This window comes from Dasypus novemcinctus, chromosome 25 (assembly GCF_030445035.2).
Source record: "Dasypus novemcinctus isolate mDasNov1 chromosome 25, mDasNov1.1.hap2, whole genome shotgun sequence".
Lineage (NCBI taxonomy): Eukaryota > Metazoa > Chordata > Mammalia > Cingulata > Dasypodidae > Dasypus > Dasypus novemcinctus.
The window spans coordinates 24,625,477-24,649,801 of NC_080697.1; the positions used below are offsets into that span (position 1 = coordinate 24,625,477).

Sequence of the window (24,325 nt, forward strand, 5' to 3'; positions counted from 1 at the left end):
ATTTGTTCTAAACCATGCTACTGAACAATAAGGGAAGAGAATTACATGGGAAGAGTAAGTGCTTATTTATTCTAGGTTTTGCATGATGCTGAAGGGATCCCATGCCCCTTTCCCGACCAAAAAAGCCTTTCTCAGAGTATTGCATTCCCCAGGTTTAGATTTTCAAGGAGCTAAATCTTAATTTCAATCTGACGTCTACTTAAGGAGTTGGTTTCTCTCTGAAGAGATTCAGATGGACCCTACTTGGTGCTCGATTTTTGTTTCTTTTTACTAATTTTGCTGATTTTTACCTTTGAGATTAATAAAATATAATAATCCTTTGGATCTCGTTTTTCTTCATGTGTTAAACAAAATTTACCCTATCTACCTTTAGAGGGTCAGGGCAGTTGTGAGAATCAAATGAGGTAAGTAATAATATTCAATATTTCAATATTAGTTTTTTTCCAGAAGCCCAGTAAATCCACTTTATGCCATTCTGAGGCAACTTGAGCTAGCTAAATAAATAATGGCCTGGAAATCAGGGAGCCTAATTTCTGTTTCTTTTCTACATCTCAGTTGGAAAAGTGGCAGAGGATAGGTATTAGTCAAGATGGTCTTTAATGTCCTTACCCTTGGTAACATTCTAACTAGATGGAAACCCACACAAACACACAGAGTATAAACTGGCTATGGGTTAAGTTCACAAGAAAATTTCCCTTTATAAGAGGATAAGTCAAATCTTCCTGAACAACCAAACCCCAAATTAGAGAACCTACAATAAATTAAATTTTCTGATTAAGTATTTACTTTGAAGGAATACAAAGAGCCAGCTGAGGAAGACCCCACTTTGATAAATTATGACTCAAATCACAACATAGAGCAAAGAGGCAGAAAAGATTAGTAGTTTCAACATCCTTGAAAAAGATATTTAAAAAGTAAAATACAGTGAAGTATAAAAACAACTCCATAGAAGAATGTTGTATCTGATAAAGGTACATTTTAAATCACTGTGGAAAGGTTTCCAATAAATAACATTGTAACAAATTCCCTGGCAATCTGGAAGTAGAATGGGAGGTGGTGGCATGGGAGAGAGCATCATATAATTCAGGGTAATAAATTCCAAATGAATTTAAAAGGGAAAAATGAAATATGGGTGATTGTTTGAATAATGGCGTGCGGGGGGCAGTATATTGCTTTTGGCAGCCTAGCAGACTAAAATAATCATGAAAAGTGAAAAGACAATCTATTCAATGGGAGTAAATATCTGGAAACCATATATCCGATAAGGGTTTAATATCCAGCATATATAAAGAAATCCTACAACTCAACAATAATAAGACAAACTCATTTTAAAAACGGGCAAAAGACTTTAATTATACAAATGGCCAAAACCACAAGAAAGATGCTCAATATCATTAGCTATCAGGGATGTGCAAATCAAAACCATAATGGGATACCATCCTCACACCTACTTGACTGGCTATTTAAAAAAATAAAAAATAAATAATAAAAATCACAGGAAAGTAAGTATTGAGAAGAAGTTGAATTATAGGAAACCTTAAAACATTGTTGGTGGGAATGTAAAAAGATCCTGTTCTAGTGGAAAACAGTCAGGCAACTCCTTGAAAGTTAAATATAGAATTACCTTATGACCCAGCAATCCCACTTCTAGGTATATAACCCAAAGAATTGAAAGCTGGGACTCAAACAGATATTTGCATACCAACATTTATAGCAGCATCAGTCACATTATTCAAAAGATGGAAGCAACCCAAGTGTCCATCAACCAAAGAACAGATAAACAAAATGGGCCATAAAAAGGAATGAAGTATTGATACATGCAACAACATGGATGAACCATGGAGCCATCATGGTGAATGAAATAAGCCAGACACAGAAGGACATATACTGGATGAAATAGTGTATGAAACACTTAAATCAAAGAAGAATATGTAAAGTTACAGAGTGAGAAACTAGAATACAGGTTACCAGTGTTCACTTGGGGAGGGGAATGGTAAGTTAATGTTTAATGGGTATTGAGTTTCTATTTGAGGTGATGGAAAAGTTTTGGCAATAGACAATGGTGAGGAAGGCACAACTTTTTAAATGCAATCAACACTACACTGAATTATACAAGCGAAAAGTGATTAAAAAGGGAAACTTTAGGTTGTATACCAAGCACACACAAATAAAAACACTGAACTATATGACACAGAGAGTAAACTTAATGTAAAGAGTAGGCTAAAGTTAACAGCATAATTATGACTGGTGTTTAGTCAAATGTAAAATAAAAAATATCACACAATGCAAAATGTTAATAGAGAAAACTGTGTGAGAGGGAGGATATGTTGTTCTGCGTGATTTTTCTGTAAACCTACAACTGCTCTAATTAAAAAAAGAAAAATAATCTGAGATCAAAGACTTTCCTAATTAGGTATAATTATTAAATAATGAAACTGATTTTCCTATATGATTTATAATAATTATGTTCATAACCTTACAGGAGTAGGATTTTTTTCCCCCCCTCTCCATTTGTTAATCAATATCCAGCATTGTGGATTTTGGTCTCAATTTACGTTGAATTAACTTTTACCCTCTTGACAGCTGTGTGTCTCTGGAAAGGATACCTAACTTTCCTAAGCCTCTGTTTTATTTATAAATTTGTAATAAACTGAGACACAGTAAGTGTACACATAACTTTACATTGCTGTGAAGATAAATAAGATGTAGGGGGGGCCCAGGGCCTGGTACACAGGCTGTCATTGCTATACTCAGGTCATAGTTCCAAAAGCTATGTATGGGCTGGGAATCAGGACATATGGATTCTAAAGAAAGGCTTCACCTCCTTATTAGCTGTATGCTTTTGGATAAGTAAACCTGTTGTGTGGGACCCCAGTGTCTTCATTGGTAAAAGGAGGCTATACTAGCAGGTGTACAGATCCTTCAGGCCCACAGACTGCCCACCCTTCAATTATGGGTATAAGCAACAAAACCCAGTATTAGTATCTGTGACTTTGTCTTTATGGAAATAACATTTTTCATCACATCCCAGCTGTTATGCATTACAAACACATTGCTTAATGGTAGATATTTTTAATATTTTTCAATATATTCAGTTTCCTTTATAATTCTATGTATTTTATGGATTTAAAATATGCTGAGACATATACATGATTCACCAGGCTATCATTTACCATGCCACAAAAAATGTTAAGAGGCCCTGCAAAACTATAAATTTTAGCCTTAAAATTCTATGATTCTACCATAAACATATTTTATTCAAACCAGGCAAAATAAATTCACTGTTATCTTTGGGGGTAGGTAGTAATGACAGCAAGGACATCAAAGCTCCTGGAATATCAGTAATATCCTATTTCTTGATCTGGTTGGTGGTTACACAAGTATGTTTGTTTTTGTGAAAACTCATGGAGCTTAGTATTTTGTGCACTTTTCTATATGCATGTTATATTTCAATAAAAGAACATTAAAATTTTTTCCATAATCTATCCTGGGGAAGATGTTTCAAAATATTTTAGATAACAAATTTAAAGCTGTATTTTGCAACTTGTATCATTATCCTAGAAGTGGAATGTAGACAATTTTAATATTTTCTATGAGAAAACCCCCAAGGCTTTATTGTTTCTTTAAAAATTTTTTCCTTTTTATTGTAATTTTTAAAATTTATTTTCCTTCCCCAAGGCTTAAAAAGAAACAAGTGACTTTGTAAACACTTATAGAAAAGCAGCACATGGCAAACCGCAAAGATCAAACTGGTCAAAATGATCAGGGCAGCAGAAAAGGTGAATTTAAGAACCCACAGGGGAAGTGGACTTGGCCCAGTGGTTAGGGCGTCCGCCTACCACATTGGAGGTCCGTGGTTCAAACCCCGGGACTCCTTGACCTGTGTGGAGCTGGCCCACGCGCAGTGCTGATGCGTGCAAGAAGTGCCCTGCTACGCAGGGGAGCCCCACGAGCAAGGAGTGCACCTCATAAGGAGAGCCACCCAGCGTGAAACAAAGTGCAGCCTGCCCAAGAATGGCGCTGCACACACGGAGAGCTAACAGAAGATGATGACGCAACAAAAAGAAACACAGATTCCCGGTGCCGCTGGTAAGGATAGAAGTGGTCACAGAAGAACACACAGAGAATGGACACCGAGAGCAGACAATTGGGGGGGGGGGTCTTAAAAATAAATAAATAGGGAAACGGACTGTGGTCCAGTGGTTAGGGCGTCCGCCTACCACATGGGAGGTCCGCGGTTCAAGCCCCGGGCCTCCTTGACCCGTGTGGAGCTGGCCCATGCGCAGTGCTGATGCGCGCAAGGAGTGCCGTGCTACACAGGGGTGTCCCCAGCGTAGGGGAGCCCCATGCGCAAGAAGTGCACCCATAAGGAGAGCCGCCCAGCGTGAAGGAGGGAGCAGCCTGCCGAGGAATGGCGCCGCCCACACTTCCCGTGCCGCTGACGACAACAGAAGCGGACAAAGAAAAAAGACGCAGCAAAAAGACACAGAAAACAGACAACCGGGGGAGGGGAGGGGAATTAAATAAATAAAAATAAATCTTTAAAAAAATAAAATAAAATAAAATAAATAAAAACAAAGAACCCATGGCTACCATCGCCACAGCAACAAACACTATCTAGGATCTACAGTTAAAAAAAAGAAAAAGAAAAAAAGGAAGTTCACATATGTGACATTATCATTAATTGTCCATTTTAGGATAGAATGTTTCTTTTTTTCATTCAACAAATAATCGTTTCCTTTTCAGATTCAACAGAAGAATCCAACAACTAAATTTCTGCTGACCTAAAATGCTATGTTGGATAAAGAAGAAAACCAAGAATAAGTTCTTCAGATTGGGAGAGTCTACACTACTAGGAGTCTCCGGTCCCCAGAGAGTCTTACTTAGTGGGGTCTTAAGGAGCAATCTAGAAATCTGCATTTTAAATGATCTAGGTGATTTTAACATTTTGTACTCTGTAAAGTACTTAGATTGAAGGGTGAATGAAAAATGAAAACAGTTAAGACTTGACAGCTGACAGAGGATCCTTATCTTGCTGAAAGTTGATATGAAAGAAATCTTAATAGTATTATCTTGAATTTCTCATGTGTTTCTACAATATCCCTGAAGATGAACATCTTATGTTTATAAAACAAACTCATGTCTTTTTCAACTTGAACCCTTAAATATTAGGATTCTTCTGATTCTCCTCTTTTACTGGTTATGCAGTTTCAATGCCTTTCACCATTCCACAATGACATTTCTGTATTTACTACTGTGACTGGCACACAGTAGGTACCATGTTAAGTGCTAGGTGCTATATTACTCTAAAACAGAGGGTTCTGTTCTCTCAAATAAACATCAGACTAAGGCAACCTCTTTACATAAATAACACTGAAGTCTGTTAGACTATATCTGGTTGTTTTTAATCCCTATTCTAGCCTTTATCCAAGTAAGTAAGAGAATAAGATTATATGAACCATACTGTACATCTTTTGTGATAAACATGCAGGTTAGCATCATACCAATCTAGAAATAATATGGAAAGAAATGGGGGATAAAAATAAACAACCTCCTTCTCACCTTCCTCCTGTAGTGTCCCTTTAAAAAAATTCACCCCTCCCAACACACCTTATCTTACCATGTATATCAGAAAATCTGAGAAGAAAATGAAGGACTGAGTAATCCAAAAGCAGTAGGAAACTAGCTCCTTCAACAGCTATCAGTAAATCTGAATACCCTTGGGAACAAAAAATTTCTCTAAAATGATAGAACATCAATATTCGTTCTAACAGCTGCTTGGAATCTTCCAAGAAAAACTGCATTAATACCCTTCATTAATGAAAAGAATATTTACCATACATTTTGTCAAAAGTGGTAGCAGTTTGATATGGTTATGAATTCCAAAAATAGATATTGGATTATGTTTGTGATCTGGTCTGGGCCATGTCATTATGGCGTTGAGTTCCCAGGGGTGGGGACTCACAGATAAAAGGCCTAGCAAAGGACAGAGTTGAGGGTTCTTAATATTGGAGATTTGATGCTGAAGTCTTAAGCTGGAGCTCCGGGGAAAGAGACAGACCATTCTCCTGATAGTCTACAGCTGACCTTGTGGAGAAAAGAGAGGAGCTGAGCCTAGAGAAACCCAGGTAGCCTGAACCCTCGCAGACAACCGCAGCCATCTTGCTCCAACACGTGAAAACAGACTTTGGTGAGGGAAGTAACTTATGCTTTATGGCCTGTATCTGTAACCTCCTACCCCAAATAAATACCCTTCATAAAACCCAACCAATTTCTGATAGTTTGCATCAGCACCCCTTTGGCTGACTAATACAAGAGCCATTATATAAAAAATAAAACAAAATGAGCTAATATAAGCTGTGAAAATAAATTAAAGAGTGCTGGATCATCTATTTTGGAACAAGCTCTAAAGAACACTGGATTAGATAGAAGAATTGTTCTTACTGACCATGTGATATCTGTGATTCCTCATGAAATCAATGTACATTTATGTGCCTCAATTTTCGTCATTCTCTGCTTCTATCATACAGATTGTATGTAATAGAAAACCTATAAAATTACAGAAAATTTATATACAAATATTATTAAATATAAAAATACTATTAAATGACATGTAAAAATGTAGGGTTATCAGTCTGAATTTTATTCACGTTGAATGAAGAGCTTCTAAATGACTTCTCGGTTTCCTTAAGTTCTGATTGGGGAATAGATGGGCAGCAGGCAAGAGAACACAGACAGGATGGGGGGAAGGGGATCTGCTACTTCTGAAGGGTAAAGGATGTGAGAAAGGAAATATTAAAGACAAAGTTTGTAGTGTCACATTCACTGCTGTTTAAAAAAAAAAAAATTCACTGCTGTTACCCTCCGGCCTTTTGTTCTTAAGTAAGGACAATAAAATGAATGGGCAAAATACTGCAGTCTCTAGTAAACTGAAATTTAGCAAGCAACACTATCACTGGGTAAGAGGATAAAATCACAAGAATTTCAGGGGCATTGTGTTTTGCAAACAAAGCCAGTATCATTACAAATTACTAAGAAATACCTATTGGATAGGCACCAGTGTACACTAGAAATGAATGCATAATAGCTGTGGCTGGCAGAAGAAGCTGGACTGAAATTTAGAGACTGAAATTTTAATCTCAGCACTTTGCTATTAAACTAAACAATATACACTAGTGATATGAATTTATTCTTTCTGGGATTTATCTTAAAACAAGAGAAAGATTATCTTTAAGGCCTCCTCCACTTTTCAAACTGCAACACTATTTTACAGGGGTCTACAGATGAGTTTATAAGCTCGAATGCAAATATATTAATTAATGAAATAAAGGAGTTTCTATGTAAGGTACATACATTTATAATCAATGACATAGATCCTGAAGACAGCACTACATCAGAAGCTCCAGTATAAGGCAAGGCTTTAAAATGTGGAAAATAAATGATAAAACGCACTAAATTTAGTATTAACAAGGTAAGTTTCAGAGGGAAAAGTCAATCACCATGATCACTGTTATTAAATTAATCTATACTTAAAAATATATATGATTAATAATATTTATACTAAATAATTCTCAAATTTGGGGTTCTAGATAGCAAGTTTCTCTTTCTTAAATTCTTAAAGACAATTAAGAATGAAGATATATGAAAAAGGGAATCTCCTTTTGTTTCTACCAGTGGCCTTACTAAAAAAGTTACTCTGTTTATTTTTTCTTACAAGAGTATATAATGGAAATATTAGCTCTTCAAAATCTCTAGAACAATTTCAAAAAAAAGATCACAAGAGATGACTATTCTTTAAAATAAAACTTTTTGGCTTTATTTTCTAAAGCAAGTAAAATGTTAAAGCAATTTCAATAAGTACACGTTAGATCTTCAATTTTACATATTAATGACAGGCTTTAAGAAATTAATAAACTATTACTTTAGTCCCATCTACAAATCCCATGTTAAAGCAAACATTCCCCATTTTCCTTATATTCTAGCAACATTTTCATATTTGCATTTGACTTTAATAACAAATCACCACCTACAGGTGAGTAACCTCATTCTTAAGTAAGTATTTCCAAATAATACAATGCCCTCATTAAAATAAAAATGCTCTGAAACCCTTGCTATATAAGCCCATGTATTTATTATTCTGCCAAGTAAGTAAAATTAATTTTAAAATGTTTTTCTCCAAATGCCTTTCTAAAAAACAAAAGCAAAAGTATACAGTATCCATAAACAGGCATTCAACCACTGAGCTACACCTGCTCCCCTAGCCATTAACTTAATAAAAAATATATCCAACAGCAGAAACTGTCTATGGGAAAAGCCTATTCTAAATACTGAATAACAAAATAAAATTTTACACCCACACCTTGGTTATATAACATAAAAGATAGCAAGCAATGAAAAGATCACATGCAGATGTTCTTAGTTCTAGCTGCTGGTTCTGCCACCAAGTAATCAAGTAATCTCTCTATGTTTTAACTTTCTCATTTGTAGATAAGGGGAAAATACATGATAGGTAAGGTCCCATTTCAACTTTTAATATTTCAAGATTCTTATCGTCAAAGTTTTAGCTGCCTGAAAACGGAACAGAAAACTGAATTAGTACTGACCGCCCCCAGACCATTCTTTGTCAAGAAAAGCCTGACTCTTATTTTCATATTTTCTTCCAACCGTTAAAAAAAAAAAAAAAAAAAAAGTAAAAGGAGACATATTTAGTGTTTGTGCATCTTCGAATCAGACACTATTAATCATTTCTTTTAAAATTAAATTACCTACCTCACTGGGGTGTTGTGAGGATTAATTCATTAGTGTTTGTAAAGCACTTTGAGATCCTCAGGTCAAAGGCGCTATAGAAGTGCAAAGTAGTAGTATTATTACTAGATTCTCTGCTTATTTAAGGAATTTCACAATCCTTTAAAACCTAACTCTGTGTTATGATTTAGACATCTATCTTTAAAACCCTGCTATTTATCCCCATTACTTTAAACTCTTTTGAATATATAGATAGGGGCAATATGTTTCAAAACACGTAATTTTCAAAGTTTAACTTTTATTTGTAAATGGGGGGAGGGAGGGAAAATCCAGTGTGACAAATCTTGTTTAGCATCAAATTTTAATGAGAAATATTGTCAATCAGATTTAGAAGTGTGCCTAAGTTATATCAAAACCAAAACTAAACAAAAACCTTTTATTGCAGATTCTGCAATGAGACATTCCTTTTTTCAAGGAGAAAAAGAAACAATTTTCAAATCAACTCAATTTAAAAGCTACAATTCAGCTTATAAATTATATTACATGCATATACATACAACTGTCATTTAAAATATAAATCACAGAATGGTATTAGTATGAACAGGTGTCAAAATAATTGAGCTGCTTTTTCTTTAAACTACCTTCCCACCCCCAATTACACGAAGCAAACTAAACACTGAGAAGAGGTCGAATCAACTTTGCTTTATGGAGTTTTTAGAGAAAAATTACAACTGAGGGTCAAGGCTTCAAAACCATGAATGATATAGTGTTTTTTATCATTCTACCATTTCCCGCCCCTTCCCTAGCCAAATCTTCTTACAATTAAATTGTACCTTAAAATCAAAACAAAACACACGCACACACACACAAAGATAAGGGAACCAGAGCTAACTCTATATTGGATATTCTGCTTGATAAACAGATATTTCTTTGGGGAAAGAAAAAATGGCCAACATCCTCTGGTGTAACAGATTCTCCAGTGCAACACAAGCTCCAATTCCAAGACCCATTTGAAATTTAGATATTAAACTTTACACTTACCTCCTGCTCCTGTTGAAAGATGACAACTCTACCACCTTTATCTCCTGTTGCCAGTAATTCTCCAGAATGATTGAATTCTACTGTAGAAATTATATCTGCTGTATAATTGAAACAAAACCAAAACCAAAAAAAAACATTAGGTTTTCTTTCTCAACTTTGCATGTTTTTCCTAACATATCTCAAATCAGTATATCAAACTGCAATCAGAAATAAAGTGAATCTAAGGTTCTTTCGCAAATACTTTGGTTCAGAAAAAAACAAAAACATTATTCCCCGGTGGGTGGGGGGAACCCAGTATGAAACTATTTTAACAATAGGAACACAATGAGTAACAGTTACTAGTGGTATGTTCTAGTAAATTTGTGAATGCCAAGAAATCAACAACTTGAAAAACATTCTATGATAACAGCACCATTAAACATTTAATTATCTTGCCAATTGTTACATGTTTTTGATGAACCTGTTTATGCAAACAGAAGCAGGCACTACTGAAACAGGGAAGAATTTAAAAGTGGATTTGGCTCAAGTGACAGAGTGTCCCGCCTACCACATGGGAGGTCCAGGGTTCAAACCCAGAACCTCCTGACCCATGTGGTGAGCTGGCTCACGCACAATGCTCATGTGCTCACGGAGTGCCCTGCCACACAGGGGTGTCCCCTGTGTAGGGGAGCCCCACACACAAGAGTGTGCCCCACAAGGAATGTGCCCCGTAAGGAGAGCTGCCCCATGCGAAAAAAGTGCAGCCTGCCCAGGGGTGGCGCTGCACACACGGAGAGCTGATGCAGCAAGATTACGCAACAAAAAAGAGACATAGATTCCTGGTGCCACTGAAAATGAATACAAGTGGACACAGAAGAACGCACAGAGAATGGACACAGACAGCAGACAACTGTGGTGGGGGAGAGGGGAGAGAGGAGAGAATAAATAAAAAATCTTAAAAAAAAAAGTTCTGGTCATAAATTCAAATTACAGGGAGGCAGCTGTGGCTCAAGGGATTGAGCACCTTCCTCCCACATTTACGTAAGGTCCTGGGTTTGGTTCCCGGTGCCTCCTGGAAAACGAAACAAAAAAACAAACGAAAAAACCAACTCAGGGAAGCCGATGTGGCTCAGTGGTTGAGTGCTGGCTTCCCATGTGCGATGTCCCGGGTTCAATCCCCAGCCCCCAGTACCTCAAAAAAAAATCAAATTATGGCCTCCTAAATATAAGTATGCAACTAGAACACTTATACCAGAAATGCTGTGAGCACACAAGCTCTCCTTGTGGCTCCGAAGCACTGTAGGGGTTACCAGAATCAGTCATCTTATACCCAAAGTTGACATGAACTCCATAAGTCAAGTTCAAATAAAATGATAGTTTTTCTCTTGCTTTTTGACACATACGACATTTTCCTAAGAAAAAAGTCTATGTTATATTACAAAAAAAAGTGCATTATGTTATAGATTTGAGTATTAGCAACTATACCGAAGTCGTCACCATTTTGGTTAACAAGTCACATAGAATTAGAATTTAGAATATAGGTTACCAGGGGACAGAACAGAGATAGGAAATGGGAAGTTAAGGCTTAAAACTGAAGAGTTCCTATTTGGAATTATGGAAATGTTTAGGTAATGGATGATACAACATTGCAAATGTAATTAACAACACTGAAATATATTATCTGAATATGATTAAAAGGGATGAAATGTTAAATCATATCTATGGTAAAGAGAATTCAAAAAAATCCTGGAACTACATTACAGAGTGAACCCTAAGTTAAACCACGGACTTTAATAATAGTACAGTTATAAAACTGTGCTATAGTAATTGAAACAAATGAAATGATGATGGAAAGAAACACCAGCTATGTGGCAAGGGTATCAAGACTTCCGCCCTTCATCTTCCTTAAAGAAAGAGAAACTAGGGATTAAAGTGGGGCGGGTGGCCAAGGAGGAGAGTTAAATCTTATATTCTGAAATAAATCGGTCCCCTCTTCCAAAAAGGGACTCTCAAGATGTTTGGTTTTATTATTCCTGCTTTTTGCCACTTTGTCAAATGATAGTAAGAAACTCACTTCAGGGTTATTCACAAGAGTCTAAAGCCTAAATTTTAGCATTTACAAAAATGTTGTCATTGCCTGAAAAAGAAGTTATTATAAATGAGAAGAAAACACTCTGCTTAAACTTCAGATTTAACCAAAGAAATACTAAATCTAAAACTAAATACAGGGAAGCAGATTTGGCCCAATGGATAGGGCGTCCGCCTACCACATGGGAGGTCCAAGGTTCAAACCCAGGGCCTCCTGACCAATGTGATGAGCTGGCCCACGCGCAGCGCTAATGCGCACAAGGTGTGCCATACCACACAGGGGTGTCCTCTGCAGAAGAGAGCCCCATGTGCAAGGAGTGCGCCCCTCAAGGAGAGCCGCCCAGGGCGAAAAAAGTGTAGCCTGCCCAGGGGTGGCGCTGCACACATGGAGAGCTGATGCAGCAAGATGACGAAACAAAAAAGAGACACAGATTCCAGGTGCCAGTGACAAGAATACAAGCAGACACAAAAGAACACACAGCGAATGGACACAGAAAACAGACAACCGGGTGGGGGGGTGGGAGGTGGGGAAGGGGAGATTAATAAATGAAAAAATAAATCTTTAAATAAAGAAAAAAAAATGAAACCCAAAATTAGTTTAAATTAAATTAGGAAGGTAAAAATGGAAATCCTGTATTCCCAATCTCATCTCTTCAGCTAAAAAAAAATTAGATGAAGATGTTTTGTAAATTTATAATTAGTGTTTTGTAAATTTATACGTAAGCATTCATATAACGTTCCCCTTAAAGCACATGAAGGTAAATATTTAAATACATAGTACCTTTTTACCTTCTATAAGCATTCACAGTACAATAACTGTCAGTCAAAACATTTGTCCTGGCGGGGGGGAAAATTCTTAAATGATATTTACATTTTTGATGATGGCAATAATATATGTATTACTTATGCTTGTTTTTAAAATAAATGATCAACTATCATAACATTGAAGCACTGTCAATATTTACAGGTGGAAAAGGCTACACACTATCAAATTTCAAGATAATTTAATATTTCACCGAAGGGAGTTCAATTATTCTCTTTTTTGGTATTTTTTAATTCTTTTTATTTTTTTTAAATTAGATCACACAAAATGTTATGTTAAAAAACACAAGAGGGAAATGGATGTAGCTCAACCAATTGGGCTCCCATCTACCACATAGGAGGTCCAGGGTTCAATGCCCAGGGCCCAAGCAGGAGTACTGCCCTGCGTGGGAATGCTGCCCAGTGCGGGAAAGCCACCCTGTCCGTGCAGGAGTGCCGGATGACATGGAGAGCTGGCGCAGCAAGATGACCAACAAGAGACACAGAGGAGAAAAAATAAGAAGACGTAGCAGAACAGGGAGTTGAGGTGGTGCAAGAGAGTAATCACCTTTTTCCCACTCCGGTAAGGTTCCAGGATTGGTTCCTGGACCTTCCTAATGAGAATACAAGCAGACATAGAAGAACACACAGTGAATGGACACAGAGAACAGACAAAGGGGAGAATGGGGGAGAAATAAGTAAAATAAACTTTTAAAAAGAAAACAAAACATAAGAGGTTCCCATATACCCTACTGCCAAACCCTCCCACCCCCCATCCCCCCTCTACTCCTCCCACATTATTATCCCCATTCATCAGTAAGGCACCATCATTGCCTGGAACACTGCCACACTTCTTGGACCAGAGTTTACATTGTAGTTCACACTTTCCCCCAGTCTACCCAGTGGGTTATGGCAGGATATACTTATTAATTCTATGTTACCCATTAACATGGTATTAAAATTTTTCACCTCTTCTAAAGGATTAACGTTTAGGTGAGTATAAAACCTCTGCTAAATTAAATACCATGATCTGGAGGTTATCTCTCTTTTCCCAAGCCACTAGAATTTTTATGTCTTAAGTGAAGGATTATCTATTCTTGACATCGAGTTGTTTATGCCTCAAGATGTCTCTATCTGAGGCAGGATGGTGGGAGCCTCCTTTTCAACTGTTACTCAGTAGCAAGAACAGTTCAGTTTCATTTTAGGTGTAACATACTCCAGAGCCTTGCTTGAACCCAAGATGTCCCACCTTCTTGCTTGGTTTTGTGATGATCAGCATCACCTTACATTTTCCCTACCACAGCGCTTACTACATATACTTTAATTATTTGACTTCCTTTTTGCACTTGTTAGTCTATCTTGTTTACTTTTATACTGCCAGCACTCATTCTAATATTTTGCATACAAAAACCAAATTAGTGGAATAAATTAATAAATGCACCAAATCTCTCCAAAGTCAACTTTATTAAAAACCTTGTGTCACCAAAGCAAAGATGGGAGCAACATAAAGCATGTGACAAAACTTTAGGAAACACACCTGAGATAGAACGAGAAATCCTAGAAATAACAGTCAAATTAAGAGAGGTTGAAAGTTCCACAGTGTAAGAAAGGATAAGCAACCGAACATTTACACCATTAAAGTCAACCTAGGTTAAATCCCTGATGAAGAGAAATAATAGGGTGAAAGTGTAGGAAAGGGTTTAAGTTTAGATTGCACAAAGGGGAAGCCAGAGCAGGCTCTGCCAATCCAGGAGGAAGGGACAGGGGTTCTAGTGGCTTTGGCATGCCAGGAATTTGAAAAGTGGTGCCAAAACGGAGGGTGGGGGGAGGAGCGTGGGCGGGCGGATGGTGAGAAGCAAGGGCGGGACCAAAGCGAGGAGGGCCAATGGTGAGAAGTGAGGGCAGGCCAAAAGTGAAAGCACCAAACTTGAAAAGTGTGCCAGGAGTGAAAGCAGCCCACCTAGACCCACTGGAGTGTAGACAGCATGGGAATGGGGACTGAGGGTGGAACCATGGAACTTAGACAGACATCACGGATAGGCTGTAATCCCTGAAGTGCCCAATTAATGCGGAACAGGAAGGATCTGTGTGTTAGGTTTAGGGTATAAATGTCAGTGTTTCTTGTTGTTTGGTGTGCCGGCCATTTTATCCTGTGCACCCTATTCTTGCAAGATGTTAATAAAATTCTTTTCTCCTCCACAACTGGGTGATCTTTTGTTTTCTTACAGGTACAGCTTTCTAACAAAACAGAATTTTCTCAATTTATAGATTTTTCTTAAAATTCAGGGGTTTCATTTTTATACTGCACATATTTCATATAAGGAAATTTTTCCTGATTTGTACAAAAGAATTTTAAAATAGCATTATTTCGTAGTGTTCCTTCTCCATTCACCAATCCCGTTCCTCCAAAAAAGAGATAAAAAGAAACACTGTGATTCCTGGATACTCTTTTATACACATCTGAAAACCACAGTATATACAAAATATTTTTAAATTGCTTTAAAATTTTTCTAAATTGTGAAATGCCAAAATCTCACAGCATCTCACTGCATTTAAAACACATGAAAATGATGAGTATAAAAGGGGAGAATGAATCCAAATTTTGCTTATAGACCAAGAAAAACACCTAGGAATGAATTGTGGCAAACATTAGGAAACTGAATTTCCATCCTATGTACCACTGGATACTGGTTTGTCCAGAACAGGTTATGGGTTTGCCAGGATACTGCATAGGCCCCATGCAGCAGTTTGATATAATTGATGCATTCCAAAAAGAATTACTGGATTGTGCTTGCAATCTGGTCTGTGCCTGGGCATGACTGAGTTATGATTAGGGCTTTGATTGTGATTGGGCCATGTCATTAGGGTGTTGAGTCCCCACCCACCAAGGGGTGGGGACTCACAGATAAAAGGCATGGCAAAGGACAGAGTTGGAGCTTTTGCTATGAGGGTTTCTGATGTTGGAGTTTTGCTAGTGGAGTTTGATGCTGAAGTCTTAAGTCAGAGCCCTGGGGCAAGAGAAAGAGTCGTTCGCCTAATAGTCTACAGCTGACCTTGTGGAGGAAAAAGAGAAGCCGCCCCAGAAAGGAAGGAACCTTGAAGCCAGAGTAAAGTAAGCCCCAAGAATGTAGGAACCCAGGAAGCCTGAACCCTTGCAGATGCCAGCAGCCATCTTGCTCCAAATAGACTTTGGTGAGGGAAGTAACTTATGCTTTATGGCCTGGTATTTGTAAGCTCCTATCCCAAATAAATACCCTTTATAAAAACCAACCAATTTCTGGTATTTTGCATCAGCACCCCTCTGGCTGACTAATACACCCCCCAAATATATACCTCCAGTTATTAGCAAGCTCCTTAGTTTATCCCAGTGTCCCATACAAATGGAACTATTTTCTATGTGTGCAACACAAGCAAACAAGGTGAGGAAGTACAGCTTTAAAAATAGTGTTAGTGTATCATGCTATACATAATCAAGTTTGGCCAAACACTGGTATCTATCTTTTTGGAAAATAAAAAATATACGCCTAGAAAATATTTTTCTGATGCTTTGATCCCTGGGCCATTACTGCAAATTGTAGTGAGTATAAAATAGGTTTGAAATGTAACTAGTGCAACTGAGGAACTGAAATTTAATTTTAGTTATTAATAATTTAAATAGTCATATGTAGCTAGTGGCCACCATACTAAAGTTGTAGTCTCAAACCTGACAGAGTGGACACTGACTTTTATTGCAAATCCAGGAACACTGAAAATAAGCTTTGGACAATGTATTGAGTAAAACCAAATGAATGAACACACAACAACAATGACTTCTGTTGCTCAAAGGAAGAGGCTGCAAATATGTTTCATAAAAATGTAGATTTCTGAATACTAGTTTAAAATAGATTAATGAAAGCTACGAATACTCATGAACACTTTACTCTTGAGATTAAAGTAACTACATCATGCTTTAAAACAAAAGTATTAACACCAATGTCAAAGTCATAACACTGAGCTAGAGAAAGGACCAGTAGAGCACATCAATTTAATTATTCCTTCACAAACCAGTAACAAACAACAACAACAACAACAAAGAATAAAAAACTTCTTTTAAAAGGAAAAATAACAATCTTTCCTATGGCAAATAAAAATATGTTACCTTACCAAAAAAAGAAAAAGAAAAAATAAAAAGAAAATTCCCACATTAATCTTATAAAAGAACATTCCAATAAAATTTATAAAAAGGAAGGATCTCCTTTCAGAAAACTAGTCAACTGCCCTACTACTGTGCACTGAGTCAACACCCAGCAATTTTAGGGACATACTAATATCCAAATTGTGTCACACAAAAGCAGCATGGAGAAGCCATAATCAAATTTATGATAAGAAAGCATAATATAGTGCTTTGACCTTTGCTAATAAGTTTCATATACTATAAATAAAAAAAGAAAGTATGTCTTCACGTCTATTCCCTAAACAAAATAGGAGAGTCAGATAACAAGGGTTCAAAAATATAAAACATGATGATAACAGAGCATTGTGAGTGTAATCCACTGAACTATGCTACACAGTGAACTGTAAGTTAAACCATGGACTTTTAATACTAGAATTATAAAAATGTGCTACCATGAATTGTAGCAAATGTTCCACACCAATGCAAGGTCTTAATAAAAGAGTGTTATATGGGAATGATTTATATTTTGCCTGATTATTTGTAAACGCACAACTTTAATAAGGAAAGAGAGAGGTCAGTAGAGGTTGCCACATGCACTGCCATGTAAGAAAAAAGCCAATGACCAGAAATCACCAGTAGCCAGCCCCAGAATGAGTCTTTTGGGAAAAACATGCTACCTCGTGTCTCTGGTGGTAGTGTCCACTGCTGAATCTGCTGCTGGAATTGTATTTGTTTTTCAAAAAGTGTTGTTTAACAATATTAAGAAAGAAATGTGCTTTTCTGGCAGTTTAAAATAAGATCAAGAGAGAAAGTGAGAGCATGAGAGCCACAGAAACAACGAGAGATGAGTCAAAGAATGAGAAAGAGAAATTCATTCTGTCTCTACACTCCCCCCTCCCCCACTATATATATATATATATAAACATCCTCAAGATGACAAGTCACAGATGGTATAAACAAATGTTAGTAATTAGCAATAATTACTATAAATTAAATAACCAAATTATTATTGGCCCTAACATTCTCAAAATACTTCAGTTCTTGCATTGCAAAGAGACCAGCAGTTGCCACCATTGCCTTCTCATGCAAGAGAGAAGTCCAGGATCACCTATAGCCAGTCTTTTTTGGGGAGGGAATGTCACCTGATGATGTCTTGATCTAGACACTTGTCTCAGCTTTGGAACTGTGAGCTTGCAAGACAATAAACCCCCCTATTGTAAAAAAGACAACCTGGGTAGCTCAGTTCCCACACAAGATAGATGTCTGTCTGTCTGCATGCATGAATAAATAAAGAGACATGTGTGATTTTTAAAAACCCAAAACAACCAAAAACCAAACCAAACCAAAACAAAAAAACACAAAAACTGTTTCTGGTATATTGCTTTTGACAGCTTCTGGCAAACTAAAACACTTGCCTAAGAAATATATAATTAACACTCTAATAATGACTGAAATGATGAACACACAACTATGTGATTACACCAAATGCTACTGATGGTACACTTTGGATGAACTGTATGATTTATTAATATTTATCAATAAAATTGATCAAAAAAAAAAAAAGGAAATATTAACTATCAAAGGTCAGAGCCAGGATTCAAATTTAGCAGGTATGAACAACCACATGAAAAGCAGCAGTCTTACAGAATTATTCTATAAATTCTATAAATCATTGGAGAACAGATAAAAAGAAATGTGTAAGTATTCAGTTTAACACTTTTTTTCTTTTTATTGCAAAATTACCTAGGTGTTGAAGAAAGCACAGAACCAAACTACAATAACTTAATACTACTTATTAATTACCACACTGCAATTGCTGCCTGTCCCTACAATAAAACTGTATTTATTCAACACCTGCTATATTCAAGGCACTGGGTGGTATATATTCTAAATTCTACCCCATAAAGAGGCTTGTAAGAAAGTGGAAATAATGAACAGCCAATAAAGGATTAGTAAATATTTAAGAGAACCAAAGGAGCATCTTGGGGGGAAATAATTACAGAATGAATTCTAAGACTTAGATTGAGTAAATACAAAGAAATGGCTCCCTCCTTTTAAAAAATAAACATAAAAAGGATCAAATGGGAGGAAATGCTGAAGTATTTTTCATCATCTGGATTGTAAATTCCTTAAAGCTCTTAAATTAGAGGATCCACTGGAGGCTGAAAAGCTAGATTCTGTTATATTACCCATTATGATTAGGTCTTAAAGACTAACATAAACTGTTGAAACTCTCATAAAATATTGTAAACACTGCTTAGAAAAACAAACACCTCTAAAAATCCAGGGATATCTGCCTCATGCAACAGAAAACAGCAAAAATGTTAAGATAATCATGAGGTTCACAAAAATTGTAATAACTACTGTTTCTTAAAATCCTGCAAACAGGACTACTCTGGTAGTGCCTTCAATGCCTGCAAACACTACTACAAGAGCAGCTGTCATTGTGACATTCTAGATACAAAATTAAACTTTTATCTGGAAGAAAATGGACTAATGAGTGGATATAATCAATCTTGCCTTTTTACAAATAATATTTGATTTACCACAAAACACAAAACGAGGTAATCAGTTTCCTCTACTTTTGGTTATGTTTTAGCAAAAACAAAGAATAACAAAGAATACAACTAACTACATAAACAAAGTATCCAAAAAAGGACCCAAAGAAAATATGCGATAACTGAGAAATAAATTCTTCTTTTAAGAAGTAGAGGACAAAATTCAAAATTTTAAATCTGATAACTGATCTGCTTCTGTCCATGAAGGAGCAAGACAATATGGATTTATCCAGCTATGAAGGTGTAGAAAACCGAACAAAATATATTAAATAAATGTTATCAGACGCTAGGCAACATGGAGTGTAGAACTATGAACTATGAGAGGAACAAACTAAAGTGAGCTTCTACTTTATTTATTTAAATAGTTTCTAAGTCACAAACAGAGATCAGCAATCCCACTGAGTTGTGGAGACAAAAACTGGGAGTTCAAGGACAGAACATCTATAATTTGTGGACAGAGTATCTCAAAGTAGGGAGCTGCACAGAGAAAAGGCTTGATGACTATAGGGGGATCTACAGAGGAATCCCTTAAAATCTTTAGCTGAATACAAATGTGAGCATGTGTGACATGAACTCCACAAGGCCTGGGAAAGAACCTCTGTAAGCACAGAGCTCACATTAGTTTAGGGTCCCCTGCACATTCCTAGCCAAAGTAGAGAAATAGTATAATTAATGAGGCACCATGTGGAATCCTTAGAAGAGTATCACCACAGCAATATGGTTAAATAAACCCTAGATTAAAGGCTGCTCTGAACTTGTCCTAACAAAGCTTAAAAGCAAACTCTGACATGCTCCTAACAAGAGAGCCCCAAGATATGAGCAAAAATGTACAGAACTGAAGACAGAACTCGACAGCTCTACAATAATAGCTTGGAGACTTCAATCCCCACTTTCAGTAACTGTTAGAACCAGACGAATGATCAGTAAGGTAACTGAGGACTTGCACAGTGCTACAAATGCATTTGACCCAACAGATATATACAGACCACTCTATCCAACAACAGTGGAATATGCATTCTTCTCAAAGTCACATGGATCATTCTCCAGGAGAGAAGCTATCCGAGGTCACAAAACATCTTAGCAAATTAAAAAGGAGAGAAATTATATGAAGTATCTTTTCTGATCACCATGGAATAAAGCTAGAAATCAGTAACAGAGGACCACCAGAAACTCAAATATATGCAAAGAAACAAACTTATAAAATAACCAAAGTGTCAAGGACGAAATCACAAGGGAAATTAGAAAACACCTTGAGACAAATGAAAATAAAAACATACCAAAATTATGAGATGCAGTGAAAATAGTGCACAGATGGATAAAAAAGAATGCCTACATTATAAAAAGAAATTCCCAAATCAGTAATCTAACAGTATGCCTTAAGGAATAAAAACCCAAATCTGGCAGAGGGAAAAGAAAGCAAAGATTAAAATGGAAATTAATGAAAAGAAAAACAATACAGAAGGTCAACAAAACCAAAAGTTGGTTCTTTGAAAAGGTCAACAAATGGACAAACCTTAGATAAACTAAGATAAAAAGGGAGAAGACTCACTTTTTAACAAATGATGAAGGGAAAAGTGGATATCCATATGCAAAAGAATGAAGGTGGATCCCTACCTCACAACATATACAAAAATTAAAGCAAAATGGATCAAAGACCTAAATTTAAGAGTTAAAACCATCAAACTCTTAGAAGAGAATATATAAGGGTAAATATTCATGATTGTGGACCTGGCAGTGGTTTCTTACGTATAATACCAAAAGCACAGGCAACAAAAGAAAATAAAGATAAACTGGATTTTGTCAAAATTTTAAAAACTTTTGTACCTGAAAGGACATTATCACGAGAGATAATATTTGTAAATCATATATTTGATAACGCATTTACTATCCGATATATATAAAGAACTACAACTCAACAAAAAAAGCCAATCCAATTTAAAAATTAGCAAAATACCTTTTTTTTAAAAAAAGGAAAATATAAGTGCTGGCCAGGTTGTAGAGAAATTAGAACCATTGTACAATGCTGGTGGGAGGGTAAAATGGTAAGGCTGCTGTGGAAAAATCTGGTAGTTCCTCAAAAAGTTAGGCATAGAATTACTCTACACCCCAGCAATCCACTCTTGAATATATACCCAAAAGATCTGAAAACAGGGACTCAAATGAATACTTCAGCACCAACATTCAAAATAGCATTATTCACAGAAGTCAAAATGTGCTAGCAACCCAACAACAGATGAATGGATAAATAAAATGTGGTATATCTGACTTAAAGCCCTCAAAGCCCCATAAATTAAAAAAGGGGAAAAGAGATACCTGAGAAATATAACTGATAAATTGATAAAGAAAATTTTATCTAATATAAAAAGTATATATTTCTTCCAAAGAGCTATACAATTCTTAAAAATTGCCAAATGCCATTGAGTGTTCACTTTAGATAAATTATATGGCCTATGAACAACAACAAAAAAATAGGGTAGTTTTGGGGGGGGGGGCAGGGCGGGGAGAAAACACCAAATGTAAGATATTGGCTATACAGTAGTAGTACTTTGATGATAATCTTCCAAAATTTGTTATAAATGTTTCAAAACAGTGCAAGGTATTTGTTGGAGGTGATGTATGGCAGCCCTGTATGATGTTATGCATGTTTGTTTTGTAAGTTCACAACTTTTATTATAAACTCATTTTTCTCTGTATGTTGTTCATGTATAATATACGTCAGTAAATTATTAAAAAAAAAGCTTCATACATAAGAGAAACTTAAAGAACTATATAAAGATCACAGTCTCTAGCCACAATAAAGTTAACTAAAGATTAGTAACAATGGTTTAAATCAATCATTTGGTAATCTTCAAACTCTTACAGCAAAGATAAAAAATCAATATTGCAATAAAGTACTTTAGAAAGTTTTGAAGGAACCTAAGTATATAAATATTAAAAATGCCTCTTTTGTCACCTTTACTGAACGTGTGGTTGGCACTAGGGATGGTGCATACTCAGGGGACTTGAATCTCTGGACTGCCCATGTGCCAGCTGGGCCCTGAGCCTCAGCAGAGTTGTGACCCCTACTCTCTGGTTCATTGGACTTACCCAGGTCAACTAACAGGGAGTTGAAGACGGTTAACCACCACACCAGGGAATCAAGAGTGCCAACAACTGCAAGCAGAGGAATTGCATCCATCATCCACGTGGAATCTAAGCTCCCTCTTGATCTAGAGGTGGAGTGGACATCACCACCCAAGGGTCCACAGAATGGAGGAATAAAATTATGGATTAGAGTGGACTTACTGATATTCTACTATAAAACTATTGTGACTAGTAATAGAAGAAATTGTAGCAATGAGGTGGAGAAAGTGGCCACAGTACTTGCTGAGGGCAGGGAGAGGGAAGAAGAGATGTGATGTGGGGGCACTACTGGGACTTTGAGTTGTCCTAAATGATATTGCAGGGTCAGATGCTAGACTTTATATACCCTGCCATAATCCGCTGAATGTACTGGGGGAGAGTGTGAACTATTATCCATGTGGTGCAGCAGTGCTCCAAAATGTGTTCACCAAGTGCAATGAGTGTGCCACAATGATAGAGGAGATTGTTGGTGTGGGAGGACTGGGGTGGGGAGGTGGGGGGTATACAGGAACCTCTTATATTTTTTAATGTAACCTTTTTTTTGTGATGTATATATCTTCAAAAAAATACAATTTACAAAAATGATGAGGTGGGGGTGTGGGGAGTGGGGTATATGGGAACCTCATATTATCATTATTTTTAATGTAATGCTCTTTGTGAGCTATTAACTTTAATTTAAAAAGTGTAAAAAAAACTTTAAAAAATGATGCACTGATTTAAAAAAAAAAAAGAGTGCTCACTATAAACTAACCAACCTATAAACTTTTAAAGAATTTTAAAAAACCCTGAGAGATCTTCAGACCAAAACAATAGAAAACAGTGGTTCAAAGCAGCTCAAAGAAGTAACAATCTTTCATGAAGGTAACCATTATTATTGTATTGTTTGGTATGTAACTCCACCAGCATCTTACCTCCAAGAGGTACTAAAATGCAGATGAATAAAAAATGATAAATGTATAGTTTGGACAAACAATGTAAAAAATATTAAGTGGTAACACATACAAAAAAGATGAGGGGATGGAGAGGTATAGGAAAAGTATATGTATGTATGCTACTGAAATTGGTAACGATCCAAATATGCTTGTTATATACTTAGGATGTTAAATTTTAAACCATGTTAGCAAAGAATATAAATGAAAAGTATATCCAGATAAAAAAGAGAAGACAATATGGTACAATACAAAAATTCAAATAAATATAAAACTAGGCATTAACGTTAAGAACTGAGAGACAAAAAAGGTATAAGACTTAAAAAGGTAAATAAAATTGCAGAAGAGAGTCCTGCATCATCAGTAATGACTTTAAATGTAAATGGATTAATTCCAGTCAAAAGGCAGAGATTGACAGAATGGATAAAAAAGCATAACCAAACTATATGATGCCTATGAGAGAATTAACGTAAAGTCAAAGATAAGTATGGTAAAAGTGAAAGGATGGAAAAAAATACACCATGCAAGTAATAACTAAAAGAGAGCTGGGGTTGCTATACTAATATCAGATAAAATAGAATTTAAAAGATGAAACACTCATTGTATGGTCGTTACATCTTTTAAAGTCTATTTTATCTGAGAAACAGGAAATACCTAGAAGTCAATGAAAGTGAAAATACAACATACAAAACTTATGAATAGAGCAAAGGCAGTGTCAAGATGAAAGTTTACAGGTTTAAACACTTAGATTAAAAAAGAAGACTTCACATTGAAGAAGTGGTGTGAAGAACTATATAAAAGGAGAAAACTAAATCTAAAGCAAGCAGAAGGATTACAGCAGAGATAAATGAAATAGAATGAATCAACAAAACTAAGAGTTGGTTCTTTGAAAAGATTGATAAAACTGA

At 36.2% G+C, this 24,325-nt stretch overlaps 1 protein-coding gene across 4 annotated transcripts in view; it reads right to left on the reverse strand.

Moving 5' to 3' along the window:
- Window positions 1-24,325, reverse strand: part of PPP2R2A (protein phosphatase 2 regulatory subunit Balpha) — a 111,156-nt gene that overhangs the window by 25,881 nt on the left and 60,950 nt on the right. For 2 of the 4 annotated variants that reach the window (XM_058287831.2, XM_058287833.2), the window contains one exon: window positions 9,787-9,884. In XM_058287831.2, the coding sequence (XP_058143814.1) occupies window positions 9,787-9,884 (98 nt within the window). Of the gene's footprint in view, window positions 1-6,448; window positions 6,550-9,786; window positions 9,885-24,325 lie in introns of those variants that run through there. The other 2 variants (XM_058287832.1, XM_023591151.2) reach the window with 2 other exon arrangements.